This window comes from Bos grunniens, chromosome 10, assembly GCF_055505025.1.
Source record: "Bos grunniens cultivar Pamir isolate PY7600 chromosome 10, Bosgru_T2T1.0, whole genome shotgun sequence".
Lineage (NCBI taxonomy): Eukaryota > Metazoa > Chordata > Mammalia > Artiodactyla > Bovidae > Bos > Bos grunniens.
In genome coordinates, this window is record NC_141174.1 from 27845954 (window position 1) to 27863362 (window position 17409).

The 17409-nt window shown below is 42.0% G+C and overlaps 2 protein-coding genes and 1 long non-coding RNA gene across 7 annotated transcripts in view; 2 read left to right on the forward strand and 1 right to left on the reverse strand.

Moving 5' to 3' along the window:
- Positions 1-2198: 2198 nt before the first annotated feature.
- On the forward strand, positions 2199-9152 carry GPHB5 (glycoprotein hormone subunit beta 5). 3 transcript variants are annotated; one of them, XM_086318918.1, is made up of 3 exons: positions 2199-2322; positions 3868-4072; positions 7498-9152. In XM_086318918.1, the coding sequence occupies exons 2-3, from the start codon at positions 3869-3871 to the stop codon at positions 7684-7686; spliced, it is 393 nt and encodes a 130-aa protein (XP_086175044.1). In that variant the 5' UTR covers positions 2199-2322; position 3868; the 3' UTR covers positions 7687-9152. The 3 variants fall into 3 exon arrangements, with proteins under 3 accessions (XP_086175044.1, XP_086175043.1, XP_086175042.1); XM_086318917.1 differs by lacking the exon at positions 2199-2322 and adding an exon at positions 2496-2627 and having other exon boundaries at positions 3862-4072; XM_086318916.1 differs by lacking the exon at positions 2199-2322 and adding an exon at positions 2515-2627.
- The window catches only part of RHOJ (ras homolog family member J), a 105712-nt gene continuing 97186 nt past the window's right edge, over positions 8884-17409 (reverse strand). The window contains exon 6 of one of the 2 annotated variants that reach the window (XM_086318915.1): positions 8884-11545. The gene's annotated coding sequence lies outside the window, so the exon portion shown is untranslated. Of the gene's footprint in view, positions 11549-17409 lie in introns of both variants that reach the window. The other variant, XM_086318914.1, reaches the window with a different exon arrangement.
- The window catches only part of LOC147364210 (uncharacterized), a 151492-nt gene continuing 145499 nt past the window's right edge, over positions 11417-17409 (forward strand). Inside the window, exons 1-2 of one of the 2 annotated variants that reach the window (XR_015133632.1) lie at positions 11417-11553; positions 13197-13294. This is a non-coding gene — a long non-coding RNA (uncharacterized LOC147364210). Of the gene's footprint in view, positions 11554-12512; positions 12642-13196; positions 13295-17409 lie in introns of those variants that run through there. The other variant, XR_015133633.1, reaches the window with a different exon arrangement.

Here is a 17409-nt window from a genome sequence, read left to right on the forward strand (position 1 = left end):
TCTGTTGTCATGCTCCCCTAGACCTCAAGATGACTGCTCTCCTACCCCCCTGTTCCCTGCTCCTTACCCCCAGGAAACCTACATCTTGTGACTCATCCTCCAAGGTAACAATGAATGAAGTGAAGATAATGTGACAAGATGAGAGAAGATTCTCTTGGATCTGTGCTTGGAGACATTGCCCACATCTTTGCTGTATCAAAAGAATGACTTTAAAGGTGGGAACGTCAATGAAAATGGAAGGGAAGCCTGCAGATACAGATTCTGAGATGTTTTGTGGGTATCAGGGCCTTAAGTAACCCTTGAAATCACACAGCAACCCTCTCACTGCCTCTAGAGAGGCAGGTGGCATGGCACAGTGCATGGATGGCAAAAAAGTGGCAGCCACATGCCATCCCCTTTTCCTACACTCATGATGAAGTTGGTGGGCCACAGCTTTCTGTACTAGGAATGGATTCAGAGGCCTTTCTTTTCTTATTTATTTATTTAGTTTATTTTTTGGTGGTGGTGGGTCTTCGTTGCTGCAGGTGGGCTTTCTCTGGTTGCAGTGGGTAGGCTTCTCATTGCTGCGGCTTCTCTTGTTGTGGAGCACAGCAAGCTGCAGTAATTGCAGCGTGTGGGCTCAGAAGTTGCAGCTCGTGGGCTCTGGAGCGCAAGCTTGGTAGTTGTGGCACACGGGCTTAGTGGCCCAGTGGCATGTGGGATCCTCCCAGGGCAAGGATCAAACTGGTGTCCCTTGCATTGCAAGGCAAATTCTTATCCACTGGACCACCAGGGAAGCCTGAGGCCTTTCTTAACAGAGTGTTCCAGGTGGTACCTTCGATTGACTGCAGTTGATTACAGGGATGAAACAAACTGATTTGCCATCTCAGTGTTTCCGAAGGCTTTGGAGACCAGGAGATTACAAAATAACAGAGCCTCCATTTATCCCAATGGAAAAAGAAGACAATATAGTTTGATTTACATAACTGATATAAGATTTAGAGGTAACATATGCAAGAGCACTCAGTGACTATAAGTGGTCATTCTTATAAGGTCACTGCTGATGGGGAGCAAGCAGAACGCCACAGCCCAGCTGGAGAAGAAAGGCACTTCTTGGCCTCTCTTTGTTGTCTTTCCTTATCTTGTGACATCGCAGACCCAGGTATGTATGTTTCAGGTCTCTTCAAAAGGACTGAACAGTCTCAGGTCAGGATGGCAGCTCACCACCCATTGGCTCAGCGAGTTAGGACAGTCACGTCAGGTCAGCAGTCTGTCCCTATAGTACCCCAGGTCTGCTTATGCTTCTCAGTCTGAAGGGCTGAAGAAAGTCCTTTGTTCCAAGCCTAGTTCGATTTCTATAAAATACATATGATAATCTGACTCTAGAGATAGGTATATTGATGATATAGTGATGGATTCACTAAGAGTTGTTATATATTTTGAAAAAAAATCAAACCCTTAATGAGTAGCAAGTCTATTTAAAGAACACCTTTCTTTGTTGAAAATAGAAATGTTTCAACTTTATTTGGAATCATATTTATTTAATGTGCACCTTAAATGTCTTGAAATATGTCATTATTAGCTATGATATATAAACTCCTAAAGGCTAGAAAGATGTCTGCTTCATTAATTTTTTTAGCGCACCCACAATAATGCCATGAACAATGAGATTTTTAATCCATTTACACGCTACAATTGCAGATTGGAGTATAAACTGTGTCTCATACTCATAAAGAATGCTATTTCATTCTTAGTTTAAACTTTAAGAACCAGAAATCAAATGAAGCAGTTCTATTACAACAGCATTGAATATCCTTACATGCAGCACAAATGGATAATTATTGGTTTATTTTAATTTTTAAAGTATCAGTACTAACCAACTTTCTATGAGAGAAGCCTGCCCAAGTAGGAAATGTGAAAGATGCTGAAAACTACATGGAAAAAATAAAAAGTCATTTTAAGTCCCTTGCTGGAAGATAATCGTGTTGAATACCTTAATATTTGTTTCCTGTGTGATTCATTTTAAGGTGTTATTAATATGCTCTAATACTTAATGCATCTTAAGACATTCAAATGTTTCTTACCATGATTTCCATCCTTTCAGTTAGTGATCCCATGTTCTTCCCAGGAAGAATTATTGTTTTTTTATCTTTCAATGCATTGAAATGTGTTATGAGTTAAAGGAAAGAGTGCTGTGAGCAGCTGGTGACTGCCTCCTATTGAGAAGGAAAGTTGTGATTACTGCAAAGGAAAATCTAATCCATCTTGCCCCAGTGCACTTGGTCTTCCAGAGCCAGGTGAACTACCTTTGACTGTTTCCCCAGGATTATGTCACCCACCAAGGTAACTTTCTTTTTCAATAGGCGATGTTAAGAAACAAAACAACACCCTTTAAGTTAATCACTTTTGGAAAATAGAGAACGGCTTTATATTCCAAGGCTTTGATGTGTTTAGTGGTTCCTGTAAGGCTCTGCCTCCCTTTTCATTTTGATTGACAAGACCTTTCCTATATATTTGAGCAATCAAGCAGCCCAGTCACAGAGGGTAGAGGCATTTACCCAGAGCAAACTTGTACCACTCACTGCGACTTTCCAAAATCTTGAGTACAAGTTTCAGCTTTACAGGCGAGTCAGCTCCAGTAAGATCAGGTAAGTGCTTCTCCATACAGGAACTTCATTCTGCCTGAGGGTAAGTCCAGAGAGCCTTGCTAAGGTGACAGGTCAGAAGTAGGAACTGGGAGATAAGTTTGGGAATAAATAACTCTGCAGTCTAAATCATAATGAATTGAGGGTGCTCTGCAAGTGGAGAGTCCACCCTCATTTCAGCATTCAGCATTCACCCACCTGAATGGTGGGTCTGTCTGGTGGGCCAACCATGAAAGAAGTGATTCTGGCTCCTGAAAAAGCACAGGAAATGATCAAGACCCAGGAAAGACCCCGATGCTGGGAAAGGTTGAGGGCAGGAGGAGAAGGGGGCAACAGAGGATGAGATGGTTGGATGGCATCATCAACTCAGTGGACATGAGTTTGAGCAAACTCAAGTGGATAGTGAAGGACAGGGAAGCCTGGCATACTGCAGTCAACGGGGTCGCCGATTGAGTCACTGAACAACAATAACAGAGAGGATAGATAGTGGATTGGTATTTGAGTGGGGTTGTGTTTTAAATACCCCTGATGCTTTCCATCATTCAGATTTAAATTTAGTCACAAGATGCCTATTACAGTGGAGGCTTAGATCAAAGGGAATTTGTAGCAACTAGGACACATTTTTATCAATGGCCACCAAGTCGGATGTGAGGGCTGTTCTGCATATCCAAGTTTTATGGTTTTGTGCTGGGTTGGGTTAGTAACAATACATATGGGGCATGCCATTATTATTTGTCTACCTCTCTCCATTTCTCATCCATGACACTGGAAATATAATTTCGAGTGAAGCATGTAGCATGATACCGAATACCTTGGATCTGAATAAAAATAATTCGTGTGTGTTCATGTATCATGTTAGGATATGCATTACTTTCGGTGTTAGTCATATTCTGTATTCATTCTGAAGAGGTTATTGGAACAAACTTCTTTAATGCACAAATCCAGCAGTTGGGATACCATAAGGAAAAGCCTTAGGATACCCTTGGAGGGTTGGGTGTTTAGTGACCTGAAATTCTAAGGGCAATGTCCCTTTGATAGTGACCAACACATTATCCATGGAGGTTGTTGTTATTGTTCAGTTGCCTGGTCGTGTCCGACTATTCGAGACCCATGGACTGCAGCACACCAGGGCTCCCTGTCCCTCACCATCTCCTGAAGTTTGCCCAAGTTCATGTCCATTGCATTGATAGAGGTAGCTAGATCTATTAATAAATTCTCCTTCCTTTCCCTCTCGGAGGAACAGCATGAGGCTGGTGTACCTTTTTCTTGGCCCCATGACCCTCCTGCTCCTGGCTGGCTGTGGCTGTGTCATCAGCACCTCCAGTGAGAACCTGCGCACATTTGTGGGCTGTGCAGTGAGGGAGTTTACTTTTCTGGCCAAGAAGCCGGGCTGCAGGGGCCTTCGGATCACCACGGATGCCTGCTGGGGCCGCTGTGAAACCTGGGAGGTGAGTCCCAAAAGAGGCTTTGGTGGCAATGCCTTCATGTCGCTTGGACTGATTCTAAAGTACTCACTTAAAAAAAAAATTATTTCTTTATTTTTATTTTTGGTTGTGCTGAGTCTTCATTGCTGTATGCGGGCTCTCCCTGCTTGTGGAGAGAGGGGACCACTCTAGTTGTGGTGCGGGGGCTTCTCTTGTTGAGGATGAGGGGCCCTACGGTGTATGCTTAGTAGCTGTGGCACTTCAGGGCTCAGTTGCCCTGAAGCATGTGGGATCTTTCCAGACCTGAGATAAAACCTGTGTCCCATGCATTGCAAGGCAGATTCTTAACCACTGCACCATGAGGGAAGCCAAAGTATTAAAGTTCTTAATGAAATGAGATAGAGCTGGGATATCTATACTTTGTTATGGGTTAAACAAACAAAAAACAACTACTTGGAATCTTCCAAAAATAATCTGAAAGAAATATGATATTGCCCTTCTAACGAAGCATTGATAAAATTAATAATTTGATTGACATGCGTCTGTCTATTTGGGAATCATCTCTGGGAGGCCAAGATGTGCTGTTTTTCTGCCCATTTTACAGATGACATACAAGAATTCAATTGGTAGCTGACTGCAGAGTCATGCAAGGAGTCACTGGAAAGTTCAGAATAAACTCTTGGTTCACGCTTATAACCCAAACTCTTTCCTGTGTTCCTCCCCCTTTAAAATGCCAGCCAGTTACCAAGTAAGGCCCTAAGCTAAGCAGCAGGTGAGGACGTGTCCTCAGCCCCTCCTTCAGTGCCTTACCTTCAGCCCTGCTCTCTTCTGTTCCCCTAGAGTCATTCCTGGGTCCCTCAGGGATCATCATTGACAGATCTATTAAGGTTCTTCATAACAATTATATGCAGCTTTTTAAGAGACTGTACATTTAAAATGGGATAAAAATCTCAATCAAAGTTAGAATGCTTTAAGGTTGAGAGGAGATGTTTGAGGGGTGAGGAGATAGAGCGCCTTTCAGTACCCCGTAGGATCACACCATACAGTGACTGCTGCCTCTGCCCACTAGGGCCTGAATTGGTTCCTAATGAAGTACTAGCTCTGATTTTGTCACCCTGGCTCCAAAAACCTTTAATGATCACCCACTGCTGCAAATTCAGTAACTACCTTTTAAGGTCCTCAGCAATATGCCATCTGCCTATTTTCCCAGGCACTGTGCATATTATTAGCTCTGCCTGAGAGACTAGATTTTAAAGGTTTTAGTCAGTATTCCTCATGAAATCTTACTTTTGGTCCTTTTCTCATATTGCTGCTCACATTTATTCCTTGGTGCCTGTTTCCAGAACCAACTCCTCTAAGCCTTTTCTGACTCTTTGGTCAGCCCATGACCATCATCTACCTTTTTTGTCTTATTTCCTTCTCCACCACACATTAGGTTTTAAGTTTTTTGAGTGGAGAGGTTCATTCTTGTGCTTTTCATGGCTCTTGTCAAAAGACGTGTATAAGCAAGGCATTCAATAAATGTTGAATTAAAAGGGATGAATCCCTTCCTGGAGTTATACATCTTCTCATCAAATTGAGCCCATTTAGAAGCCTGGTGGCTCAGATGGAAGAATCTACCTGTAATGCAGGAGACCTGGGTTCGAGCCCTGTGTTGGGAAGATCCCCTGGAGAACAGAATGGCTACTGACTCCAATATTCTTGCCTGGAGAATTCCATGGACAAAGGAGTCTGGTGGGCTACAGTCCATGGGGTCATAAAGAATTGGACACAATTGAGTGATGAACACTAAACTAGAAGCCCATGAGCACTATGAAAGGACACTGCTATTAGGAAAAATATCCTTCTATTCAGGGACTCAGAGAGCAACCTGTTATCATTTAGATAAAATTATGGCCCTATGATTGGAATTGGATTATGGTAATGAAACCTGTAACTTAAATGAAACAACTCCACCAAGTTAGCTTCATTTCCCCATCATTTGGGGGCTTGAGACATAATAACAAATGAAAATTCAGTTGTTGCAGATACTGTGGCTGTCACATGACATAAAAGTTATGTGAGAAACTTCCTTGTGTTCAGGGCGTGGCCTGGCAGTGCCTTCCCCTGCTCACAGCCTTGTCGAGGCTATTCGGAGCTCTTTCTGGGCTAAAATCTCAAACCACAATTTCCCTTTAATTGAACGCATCTTCTTATCCCTTTATAAATCAACAAATGGCTTTAACTGGGTAGCGGTCACCCACAGAAGGTCAGGGACTATGCTCTCACTGGAGAAATGAGACTATTAAAGAGCAGGACTCTCCTTAATGTCAGTCAGCTTTTATGTATGCCTTTATTGTGGTATGAAAATGGAGGCTATGTCTAGAAAGTAGATAAAAGAATGAGGTTTATTTTCCCCACAATCTGAAAGTTTCTGATTGATAAAGCACTTATTTTTGGTAACTTAACTGGGGAGCATGTCTGAAAATAAGGATATTCATGACGACACAGTGGCTGGATTTACTTTGAAGGTGGAACTATTGATGAAATTAGCCTTTGCTCTGGCCTAGGTTTAGGGTAGCTAGAGTTAGCAAATAACCAAACCAATCAAGCCAGGATGCCAGTTACATTTGAATGTCACATAAACAACCTTTTTTTTTTTTTTTTCATTTTGGTATAAGTCTATCCCATGCAATATTTGGGACATACTTATACTAAAAATTGCTGTTTATTTGAAATTCAGATTTTACTGGGTATCCTGTATTTTATTTGGCAATGTTGCCTGGGATTCCAGATTACTGAAGATAAGAGGACATGAAGCAAACTGAGAAAGGATAAAACATTATCTGAGAAATAGTAGGAAGAAGTTGATATTGAATTTAACTCTTCTACATGGTCCTCAATGAAGGCAAAGCCATATTCCCATGACATGCATGTAAGATCTGCATCCTGGACCTCCATTAAACATATTTCACTTGCCTGGGACAAATGAAAGTGCTGTCCTCTGAAGGCTTGCTAGTTATTATTTTTATATTACTTTCTTACTCTTGTAACTGCTCTGATAAGTACGATAGACTACACTTACTGAACACTGACTTGGTGCTGGTCATCTACCGTCTTACCTTATTTCCACAACTATGCTGGGAAGTAGGTATTTTGTTTTACAGATGAGGAAACTGATTTTCCAAGGTCTCCAACAAGTGGCAGATCAGGGATTCAAGCCTACTAGGTCTGACTGCAGGGTTTGAGATGCACGTAGGGCACTAAGGAATCTGCCTTGCTCTGTTTTCTTTTATTGATTCAACAGGTGGTTGTTGAATTTGCTTTCTACTGGAAGGGAAACAAGTAAAGAAATTAACAAGTAAAGAAATGAATAACAAGCTAATCTCTTATAGTGATGAGTGGTACCAAGAAAACGAAACAGGACGGTATGTTCTAACGGGTTTTCTGTTTTCTGCCTGTGGGGACAGAAGCCCATTTTGGAACCCCCCTACATCGAAGCCCATCATCGGGTCTGTACCTACAATGAGACCAAACAGGTGACGGTCAAGCTGCCCAACTGTGCCCCTGGAGTCGACCCCTTCTACAGCTACCCTGTGGCGGTCCGCTGTGACTGCGGGGCCTGCTCTACCGCCACCACGGAGTGTGAGACCATCTGAAGCTGGTGTGACCTGCAGACACAGCCGGAGGGCGCCAGGCTCACGGACACACCTGCATGGGCAGCATGAGCAGCTACACCCCCTGAATTCAAGGACTGTTTAATTTTGACCCCACCTATGCAGAAGGCTATACATCTCCCTTCTGCCCAGCTCAGGCACAAGGCTGAGGCAGCGTACTTACGCTAAAAACGCAAAACAGCATTTGTGCCTTCCCTGACAAAATTTCTCTGGTTCACCCACTACAAATTAAATTTTCTTCACCTTGAATCTCAGAACATAACTTGTATATCATAACCTGCCTCCAACATGGATTTATAGTAAGCCAATATTTTAAATGCTTTGGGCATAATTAGGAAATGGGGCTAGAAAAGCCTTTAAATTCTCATGTCTTATTTAATGACTGGTCTCCAACTAGATTTATGATCAAAGTGCCAAGAATTAATAAAAACCAACGCTTTAGTCCTCATGCCCTCCAAGAAAATCCAATTGCAGGCTCCCTTAGAACTTACTTTTCCTTTTAACTGAGGGATTACCAACACAAGATATAGAGACTGCTCAGATTAAAAAAAGGAGGGCAACAGTAGCTCAAATTGAAAGGTGTCTGGATTTAGGGGATTCTTTTCCCAAGAAAAATTCCTGAAGTCCCTTTTAGATCCTTGATAAAGAGACTACTTTGTGATTAAAAACAAACAAACAACTCAGAAAAAATATGTAATCAGAGCTATCACTTGATCTTAAAAATTTATGAAATTAAACTTATGCATTTAGACTCAAATGATACTCCCCCAAAGATATGTCCCAGATTATCCAAGTCACAAATATTCTTTACCACTGAGCATATTTTAAATTGTAGTTTTTTAAACTCAAAAGTGTTCTGTGTTTGTAGGGGTAAAACTGCACTGCTGACTCAGAGGAAAAAGTCTGTGATTGTCTAGCTCTTTCCCTCTCTAAAATCTTACAGCAGCTGATTCTCTGTGACTTTTTTTTTTTTTAAAAAACACTCTAATGTTATGCAGGTGTCTTTAGTTCTGACATTTTGGGGGTTGAAATTAACCTCGTTCTTTTTTCACATTGCACCAGGAAAATCTATGTTAATGACAATAAAGCATTTCCTCTGTCTTTTGAATTCACGAAAACTTTCAAAAGTCTCTTTTGTCTTTAATACACTTGGAATTATAACAACAATCACACTTAAAATGAATTGCAAGGTTATTTTTATTTGCACATTTAGGATGTCATATTCAGTAAGGAATACAGACAGATGACAGGGTACCATGAGTCCCAAAGGTGGCTCAATCTGTATTCTCATCCCTGGCATTTCATCACTAGAACCAGGGGCCCTCCTTGAATGAGGAATCAATGAGTCTCCATGAAAACAGGAAAGCAAATGTTAGGATTGATGATCTAGGATTGGGATGCTGAGGTGGACATCCCAGAACAAAGGGCATGAGCAAAATCCACCCAGCCTTCAGATCTGTTGGTAGATAAGAGGGTCACTCTAAGGTGAAAAGTATGTGAGTGCCTGCCGTTGCCACTGGGGTGGAGGAAGAGGATTAGGGATAAGACTGGATGGCTCCACTCAGGTGTTTTCAACCAATCCCTCAGAACTTCCATCAGGAGTTTCTGGGAGAAAGAGTTGCTTCTGAAACAAACTTAGGGGAAAAAAGCGGAAGCAGTAAGGGCTTGCCAGAATTTGAGAAAAAGTGACTGTAGCAGGTGGCATAGTGGTAAAGAATCCATCTGCCAGTGCAGGAGATGCAAGATACTTAGGTTCAATCCCTGGGTCGGGAAGATCCCCTGGACAAGGAAATGGCAACCCTTTCTTGCCTGGAAAATCCCATGGACAGAGGAGCCTGGTGGACTACACTCCATGGGGTGGCAGAGAGTTGGACATGACTGAACATGCAGCATCTGTAAGGGTCCTGGTGGGAAACAAATAATATACTGCAGTGGGATGTTGAGTATAATTAAACGAAGAGGCTGTTTACAAACATGAAGACAGAATTAAGGAAACCAACTAGGGGGTGGTGAGACACTCTCAAACACTTGTGTGAAGCTGTGGGCAGCGTAGGCTGAAGGACCAGGAGAAAGTGATTTTCAGATCTCAAAGAGAACTGTAGGAGAGGAATTCTTTGACAGGGGTTGTGGTTTTTCATAGGAGGATGTGGCCACTACCAGTATGAGGCCTGGGAGGGAGGAAGGTGGTTAGCAAATACTCCAACCTCACTCTGCTCCTGTGCCCTGATCTGCAAATGGGAAGGCAGAGAATTGGGGAGCCCATTGGTTCAGCTCATAAATGTTGGCCACCCAATAAGCAGGTTGGAGAAAGGTGGGGAGTGAACCTAAGGGGGCCAATGGATAAAATCCCCAGAGGTATCTTTGGGAAACTTAGCCAGAATGCCATAGGTAGTAATACTGGCCTCGAGAGCCATAGGAGGTGCTATAGCAACACGATTACTAAGACTCTGCTGTGATGAATTGGGATGGGGTGCATGTGGAAAGGTATGTATGGGTTAATACAACATCGACAACATCTGAGAGATGTGGGAAGCATGGTAATCATCAGGACTGTAGGGACTGATTGGTTGTTAAGTGCAATCAAAGTACTTGGGGCTTGGCATGAAAGACACATTTGAGGAGATTCTCTTCTCCTGAAGGTGGAGGGCAGAAGGTGCTGAAAACCAGGCCTCAGGCCTAACCGGATAAGTTGAACTGAGGAGTTGAATCATCAGAAAGGCTGAGTCTCTCACCCTGGCAATCTCCTGTCCTTAAGTTCCTCACAGGGAAATAGTGGGTCACAGAGACTGCAGTGGGGACCACCCCTGGGTGAGCTTGAGGTTCCCTCACCAAAAAGGCTGTTCCTTCTTCCTAGAGGAGGCCAACCTCCTGGTGCTCGGAGACCAGGCTGAGGCCCCGTCCAAGGAGGCTGCTTTACACACCACCCACAACCCCTCATTTATTTTACGTGGCTGATTAGGGTCAAGACTCAGGGTGATCCGGCTGGGGAAGGACATTCCTTCTGGTGGGAGGAATGAGATTTTCCATTGAAGGAACCTCGGGACTTGACTAAAGCAGACAGGGATCAGGGAAATGTGCTTGGGAATGGATCTTGAGAATGTGAGATGGGATGAAGGAGAGGGTGGCAGAATATAAGCCTGTGTATATCTCTGGTGGCTCAGTGGTAAATAGTCCACCTGCAATGCAGGAGACCTGGGTTTGATCCTTGAGTCAGGAAGATCCCCTGGAGAAGGGAATGACTGCCCACCCCAGTGCTCCTGCTGGGGGAATTCCATGGACAGAAAAGCCTGGTGGGCTAAAGTCCATGGGGTCACAAAGATTTGGACACAACTGAACGACTAACACTTTCTCACTTTAAGAAGAGCTTCTTGGGTATCCTCACAAGGGCACCTGGATTTCATTCCAGTGTGTGTTTGGGCTGGCTCCCTAAATCTTGGGGGAAATGGTGGAGTACATGAATGAAGAGAAGATGCCAGACTGTCCTGGCAGAGTATTTGAGGACTAAAGCCTCAGACAGGGGCCCTGATATGTTCACCTGGAGAGTTCAGAGGATCCTCCCTTCATTAAAGCGATGAGGAAGGCACTAGTGAGGGGCTTCTGCGACACAGAAAAGCTCAATAGCGGCTGTCTTTGTAGACCAGGGTTGATGGGCAGGAGAAACTGAGCTTCCTGGTCTCAGCAGAGGTGAGAGGGGTCTGGAACAGCAGAGATCTGGTGGTGACATGTAGCTGCCAGAGGCGAGGTGGACGTGGTTGCCATAACAGGAGGAGGGTTCTGATCCGCAGGATCTGCGGTGCTGGAGAGGAGTCCACCGTGTTCCTAGTCCGTGGTGTTCCAACAGCTTCTGCGGTAAATATTTATTATAATCAGAAATGTTATTAATGAAAAGGAGGAAAATGTCTGTCTGTGGTAAACTTAATTTTTTTTTCAAATCTCCTCTTCCCTTTTCCTGTGTGCCTCTTTGTCATTCTCTTTTTCTCCCTCCTTTGCTTCCACAGTATTTATGAATTCTAATTTTGTGCAAAACATTATGTTTGGAAGTGCAGATATAAATATTGCTACCATTTATGGATTTCTTATTATAAACAGGACCCTTTATATATATATTTAAACTTTTAATTTTTATTGGGATATAGCTGATAAGGAAACAATGTAATAGTTTCAGATGAACAGTGAAGGAACTTAGCCATGCATACACATGTATCTATTTTCCTCCAAACTCCTCTTCCATTTAGCCTTCCACATAACATTGAGCAGAGTTCCACACGCTATACAGTAGGGCAGGACCCTTTATATTAATTCTTTGTAATCTTGTGTCAACTGTGCTCATAGGCATTGTTATTGCCGAAGCATTGTTAATGCCATCACCATTTTACAGATGATGAAACCAAAGCTCAGAGAGGTCAAGTAACCTCCCCAAGATCAGACAGCTGATTGGCAGCACATGCCAGGTTTCTCTGACCCAGAACCAAATTCTTTCCATTGGAGCACGATGGGCTTTTTGGAATGTTTCTTCTGAGTTGTTCTCGCCTGGAGAAGTCTTTGAATTTATTGATGTCAGACTCTCTCTCACCATTGATTAGCATGTCTGCTGCCTGTCCTGGAGGTAGCTCAGTGCAAGCTTGGGTTGTTTTATGGAGACTGTAGTTTTTCTCTAGTTTCCTTTATTAACCTCTAGCAAGATAGTGCTTTGCTATAACTCAAACCAAAGTTTATAACAGGAGGGATTGAAAGAGAAAAGGAGCAGAGCCTCAAAGGGAAATTCAAACAGACTGCTGTAGAGATGAAGGTGGTATGCCCTCGGCTGATCTCCCGGGCAGCGTGAATGGTGCAGAGATGGTGGTCCATGCCTATTGGTGGGGGAGGGGCTCTAGACAAAACTGACTCCCAGCAACTCCTTACTCTTGGAGACATGCTTATTTTGCAACTAACAAAAGGTAAGGAGAAGGGGAATTTCCTAGATTTTTCCCCCCCATAAGAGTGTTTTTCAATGGAGAATGTAAATACACACATTCTACTTCTGGGCTTATTAGTTGTGCTGATTGAATTCACGTTTTCCTTCTTCCCCTGATCAGGAAATGAATGAGCCACCACAAAAGCACCAAATTCTGCTGTAGTGACTCAACTCTTCAAATTAATTAGGTTTTTAATATAATAAAAAAATTTCTGAGATAGTAAATAAACTGTACATCTAATCAAAAATAATGTGGCATTGATAAAAAATAAATTGCATTTCATCAACTTTTCCAAGAGGACTGATTATCTTTTTCATTCAGGAGACATTTTCTTAAAAATAATATGTACCTTTTTGGTTTTCTCCAACGTGTTAAAGCAACTTATGAAGAAGTAACTTTAAAAGGATTCTTTGGAAAATTCTAAAAATTTTATTTGCTGCTGAAAATTTCTACTAGAGAAACAGTTTGCTTCTTATTGGTGAAATGAATCTTCTGGCATTTTCTTTTATAATGATCTCCCTTTGTTTTAACGAACAGGGTTGTTTGGAATTGTGTACAGGGAGATCTAAAAGGCTCAGTGGCTGGTTGTTGTGGTCCTGGAGTATCTGAAGGGGATGTTAAAGACCTCTGAGGAGGTAGGTGATGTCTAACAACAGAGGAAAGAAATAGAAAAAGGATGAGAGAAAGTAGAGCAGGTGTGCAGCGTTATAACCGGTGGTGTAAGCAGAGACTTGTTCCAATGTTAAGGGGTTTAGAGGGATTATTCCAGTCTCTGTTCCAGGTCCTCATTAGCAGGAGAAAAGTAAACATTTCCTAAGCTCTTTGGCTTTATTTTTGACTCTAAGTTCCTCTGACTGTAGTTCTTTAGCATACTGAATAATCGAGTTAAAAAAAAAAAAGGCTTCCTGATACACAAGATTAATTATATGCTTTGACCTTGACTGTGGGCCATCAGGGTTTCTGGAAAGTCATTCAAACCCCCAAAGACACACACACCCTTCTTCAAAAGAGAAAAAAACATTTTGCTTTAACAAAGAATATCAATGAGGGCTTGATCTCTGGGTCGGAAGATCCCCTGGAGGAGGGCATGGCAACCCACTTCAGTATTCTTGCCTGGAGAATCCCAGGGACAGAGGAGCCTTGTGGGCTACAGTTCATAGGGTCACGAAGAGTCGGACACCACTGAAGGCGACTTAGCATGCACTCACACATCAATATATTACCAAGACGATAATTGTAATTTTTTTTGGTGATGCTCAAGGTATGATTACCAGCAAGGAATAAATATAATATCCCTAAGTCATAAATAATGAATGACTTAACTTGAAAGAACATTTATTCACAAACTCTTGTTGTTTAGTTACTAAGTTGTGTCCAACTCTTTTCTAATTCCAAGGACTGTAGCTTGCCAGGCTCCTCTGTCCAAGGGATTTTCCAGGCAAGAATACTGGCATTGGTTGTTATTTCCTCCTTCAGGAGATCTTCCTGACCCAGGGATCAAGTTTGCATCCCCTGCTTGGGAGGTGGATTCTTCACCCCAGGGCTTACCTGGGAAGCCTACAATAAACTCCCTATATATACAATAAAGGATACTGATGAATTATTAATAGTCATTATCTCTATGAAGTACACATACAGAATTATACAATTGAAGTGGAAATTTAATCCTGTGAGGTTCCCAGTTCTTTGCATAGGAAATGCATGAACAGATCACACTTCCTTGACCTCACTTTGTTGCTCATGCAGAGGTTATCAATACATGGAGAGGTGCACCCTTGAAGGAAGGTGCTCTAAGCTTCTAGGCTGTTCTGAACCCCCATCTTCCATTACCCTCTTGGCATCTGCATATCAAAACTAACATATTTGGAGGGACCGATTTTACTGAGTGGAATGATGACATCCAGCATTTTCAACTATGTTGGAAATGGTTTTAAAAGGAAGATTTTGCTCAGCTTTTAGCTCCTGTTTGAGCAAGCTGAGGATGCTAATGCTAAAATATCTCCCCACTGAAAAATAAACATTAGTTAATGAGAAAGTCCAGCTGAAATCAGTGGCAAATTTCAGCATGAACAAAATCTGAGCCACCTTCGAGACGAACCAAAAGGAACTAATGTACCATAATTTCACTCAGGCCTCTACGCTGCAGGCTGCTGGCCAGCGGAGTAGAAGCAAGTAGGTTGTGACCAGAGGCTTCTCTCCTTCAGCACTTGATTATTTCAATGTGCTTAATTCAGTAGAGGACTTTCCAATTTCTTGGACTGGGATTTTGTTTTGCAGTTGCAATAAAGGGAGTGAGAATCAGACATTTAAAAATTATGATAAGTAAATGGATTCTTAAAGAGAGATTGATTGTTGTTGCCAGTGTCCTTGCCCTATTAGTTTCTTATGAGGAAGAGAAAACAGGCTCTATTTTGTGGCCTGGGGAAGGGAGTGAATGGGTGGGGGTGCAGGGCCCTAGGAGGATACACAGCCCGTTTTGTAAGAAGTGCTTTTTGGCAGCTTGCACCAGTGGTTATGAGTAAGAGGCTGCAATAATGAAAATCATCTTTAGTAAGATTCTGTTTTTGGATTTGGCTAAACTCTTCCAAGAATGCTAGCTGCTTTGGGTAGCCAAGCTGCTTCCAGATGTAAAAACTGTCCCAATTTAAAAGCTGTACCCAATTTAAGGATATCTTGGGACACAGGTGGTTCTTGCAGCCTTGCACGTGAAGGAATAGATGACTGACAGGACCAGAATCAGAGCCGCACGGGGCAGAAGATGGTCCTTTCCAGAGGAGATGGTCCCTTAGCGATGGGATCTGCATAATAGCATCAGTTGCTTATTCTGGGATAGAATCACTGATATTATAGCTGGGAAATTAGTAGGCCATTTGTAGGTACAAAAGAAGTGATTCTTGTGCACTTTCTTTGTTTGAAAGTAGGTATGACTTGCCTTCAGGTCTTCTGGAGCAACAGTGGAATGTGAATAAGATAAGAGGCTTAAGCATGTGTGTGTACAATTTTGAATTTCTAAAAGGCTCTTGTACACGAGGTGGGATATGGGCGGAGTTAACAAAGCATGGTCCCCTGTGATGTTTAGTAAAAATGTGTTGAATAAGTGATGACAATTCTGGTCTGTGCTTAGAGCAATAAACATCTAAATCAGGAGGATGCCCTTCATAGAGGTCAAGTGGTAGTCAATCCTTATTCTGGCCTCTAGAGAACTGTCTAAAATATTATCTTAAACAGTGAAGAATGAAATTTTATGCCTCAGAAACTTGTTTTATCTTCATTTTATAAGTTTATAATGTTACATGATATAAATCTTTCTTATTTCTTGATGGAAAATCATTTTGGAGGTTTTTTTCTCTCCCTTATAAATGCCAGAAAGACTTTCGGAAAAGAAGTTCTTGAGATTTATCAGATCTTTCAAACCAGATGCTGCTTTTCTGCTCTGGATTCCGAAACATGCTGTTTCTTTTACTGCAGCTGGGAAGCACATGAAAAGCAAAAGAAAGGACTTCTGAAAGTCTTTTTTTTTCCATCAAGTAAATGTGGACAACTCAAATATTAGCCTAAGATAGCATCAGAGAGACAGGTGAAGCCGATGGTTTCATCATCTGGCAGCTATATGTTTGAGTGTAAAGACTAATGATAAACTTGGTTGTCTCATAGGCCAGTCTTCTCAAATTTCAAAGTGCACATAAGTCACCTGGGGTCTTATTAAAATACAGCTTCCGATTCAGTAGGTCTGGCCCAGGACTGCGCTTCTATAGTCCTAACTAGCTCACAGGTTGTGCCCATTCTGTTAGTCCCTGGACCTCACTTTGAGTACCAAATTTCCCACTCTAACAGAGGCTAGAGAAGGCAGTTTTCTTGAGTGGCTGGCGAGGTCACCCTCAGATAACCCAGAAATGAGAGTAGGAAAAAAGACTGTATAATGAATTAAAGTCAAAATACGGCACAAGATAAACTTCAAGGTTATAGTACAGGAAATGGCATTTTGTTAATTACCAAAAGTGTACACAGGATAGCCATTACAAAGAAGCAGATGGTAAGAAAGCCAGTCTGCAAGCAGCTCAGCCATGCTTCCCGTGTCTATCATTTTCTCTGTTGAGATTACCTGAGGAGGAATGTGGACTGTTTCCATCGGGATAAAATGCTCCTGAGATGTACTTACACAGCAATTACTGTGTACTCAGAGCAAACAAAACAATTTAAGCCAGGTAATGAGAAGAATGCAGAATTCATTAACCGTCTGCCCACAGCCCCTCTGTGAGAAAAAAATCTGATTGCTTACAAAAATTGATTTAAAAAAATAGCAGGTGGTGGCACTTTCGGGTGTGTCCCAAACATACCACCTGCTATGAAAGAGTTTCTGTTTTTTCTTTAAAGAATTAACATGTTGATGTAGGGCAAAACCAATACAATATTGTAAAGTAATTAACCTCCAATTAAAATAAATAAATTTATATTAAAAAAATAAAGAAGGCTTCTGGAAAAAAAACATAAAATATTGAGCAGGATATTACTTTTAAATAAACAAATCTTTTAAAAGTTTTTTAAAAAAAGAATTAACATAAAATAAAAAAGACTGATTTGTTCAGGGTCTCTGGGAGGCGAAACATGCTTCCAGGCGAGACTTGGCTCTGGGTCTTAGGGACCCTCTCCTCAAATTACTCTGGACATCACATCCCTAAAACACTGATCAGCCCCTGTTCATCCATGATAACTGCATATACCGAGAGTCTTGGAGGACATGGCTGAAAAT

Coding starts and splice junctions, on each gene's coding strand:
- GPHB5 (XM_086318918.1), top strand. CDS start 3,869: ATGAGGCTGGTGTACCTTTTTCTTGGCCCCATGACCCTCCTGCTCCTG. Junction 4,073..7,497: donor GCCGCTGTGAAACCTGGGAG/GTGAGTCCCAAA, acceptor CTGTGGGGACAG/AAGCCCATTTTGGAACCCCC.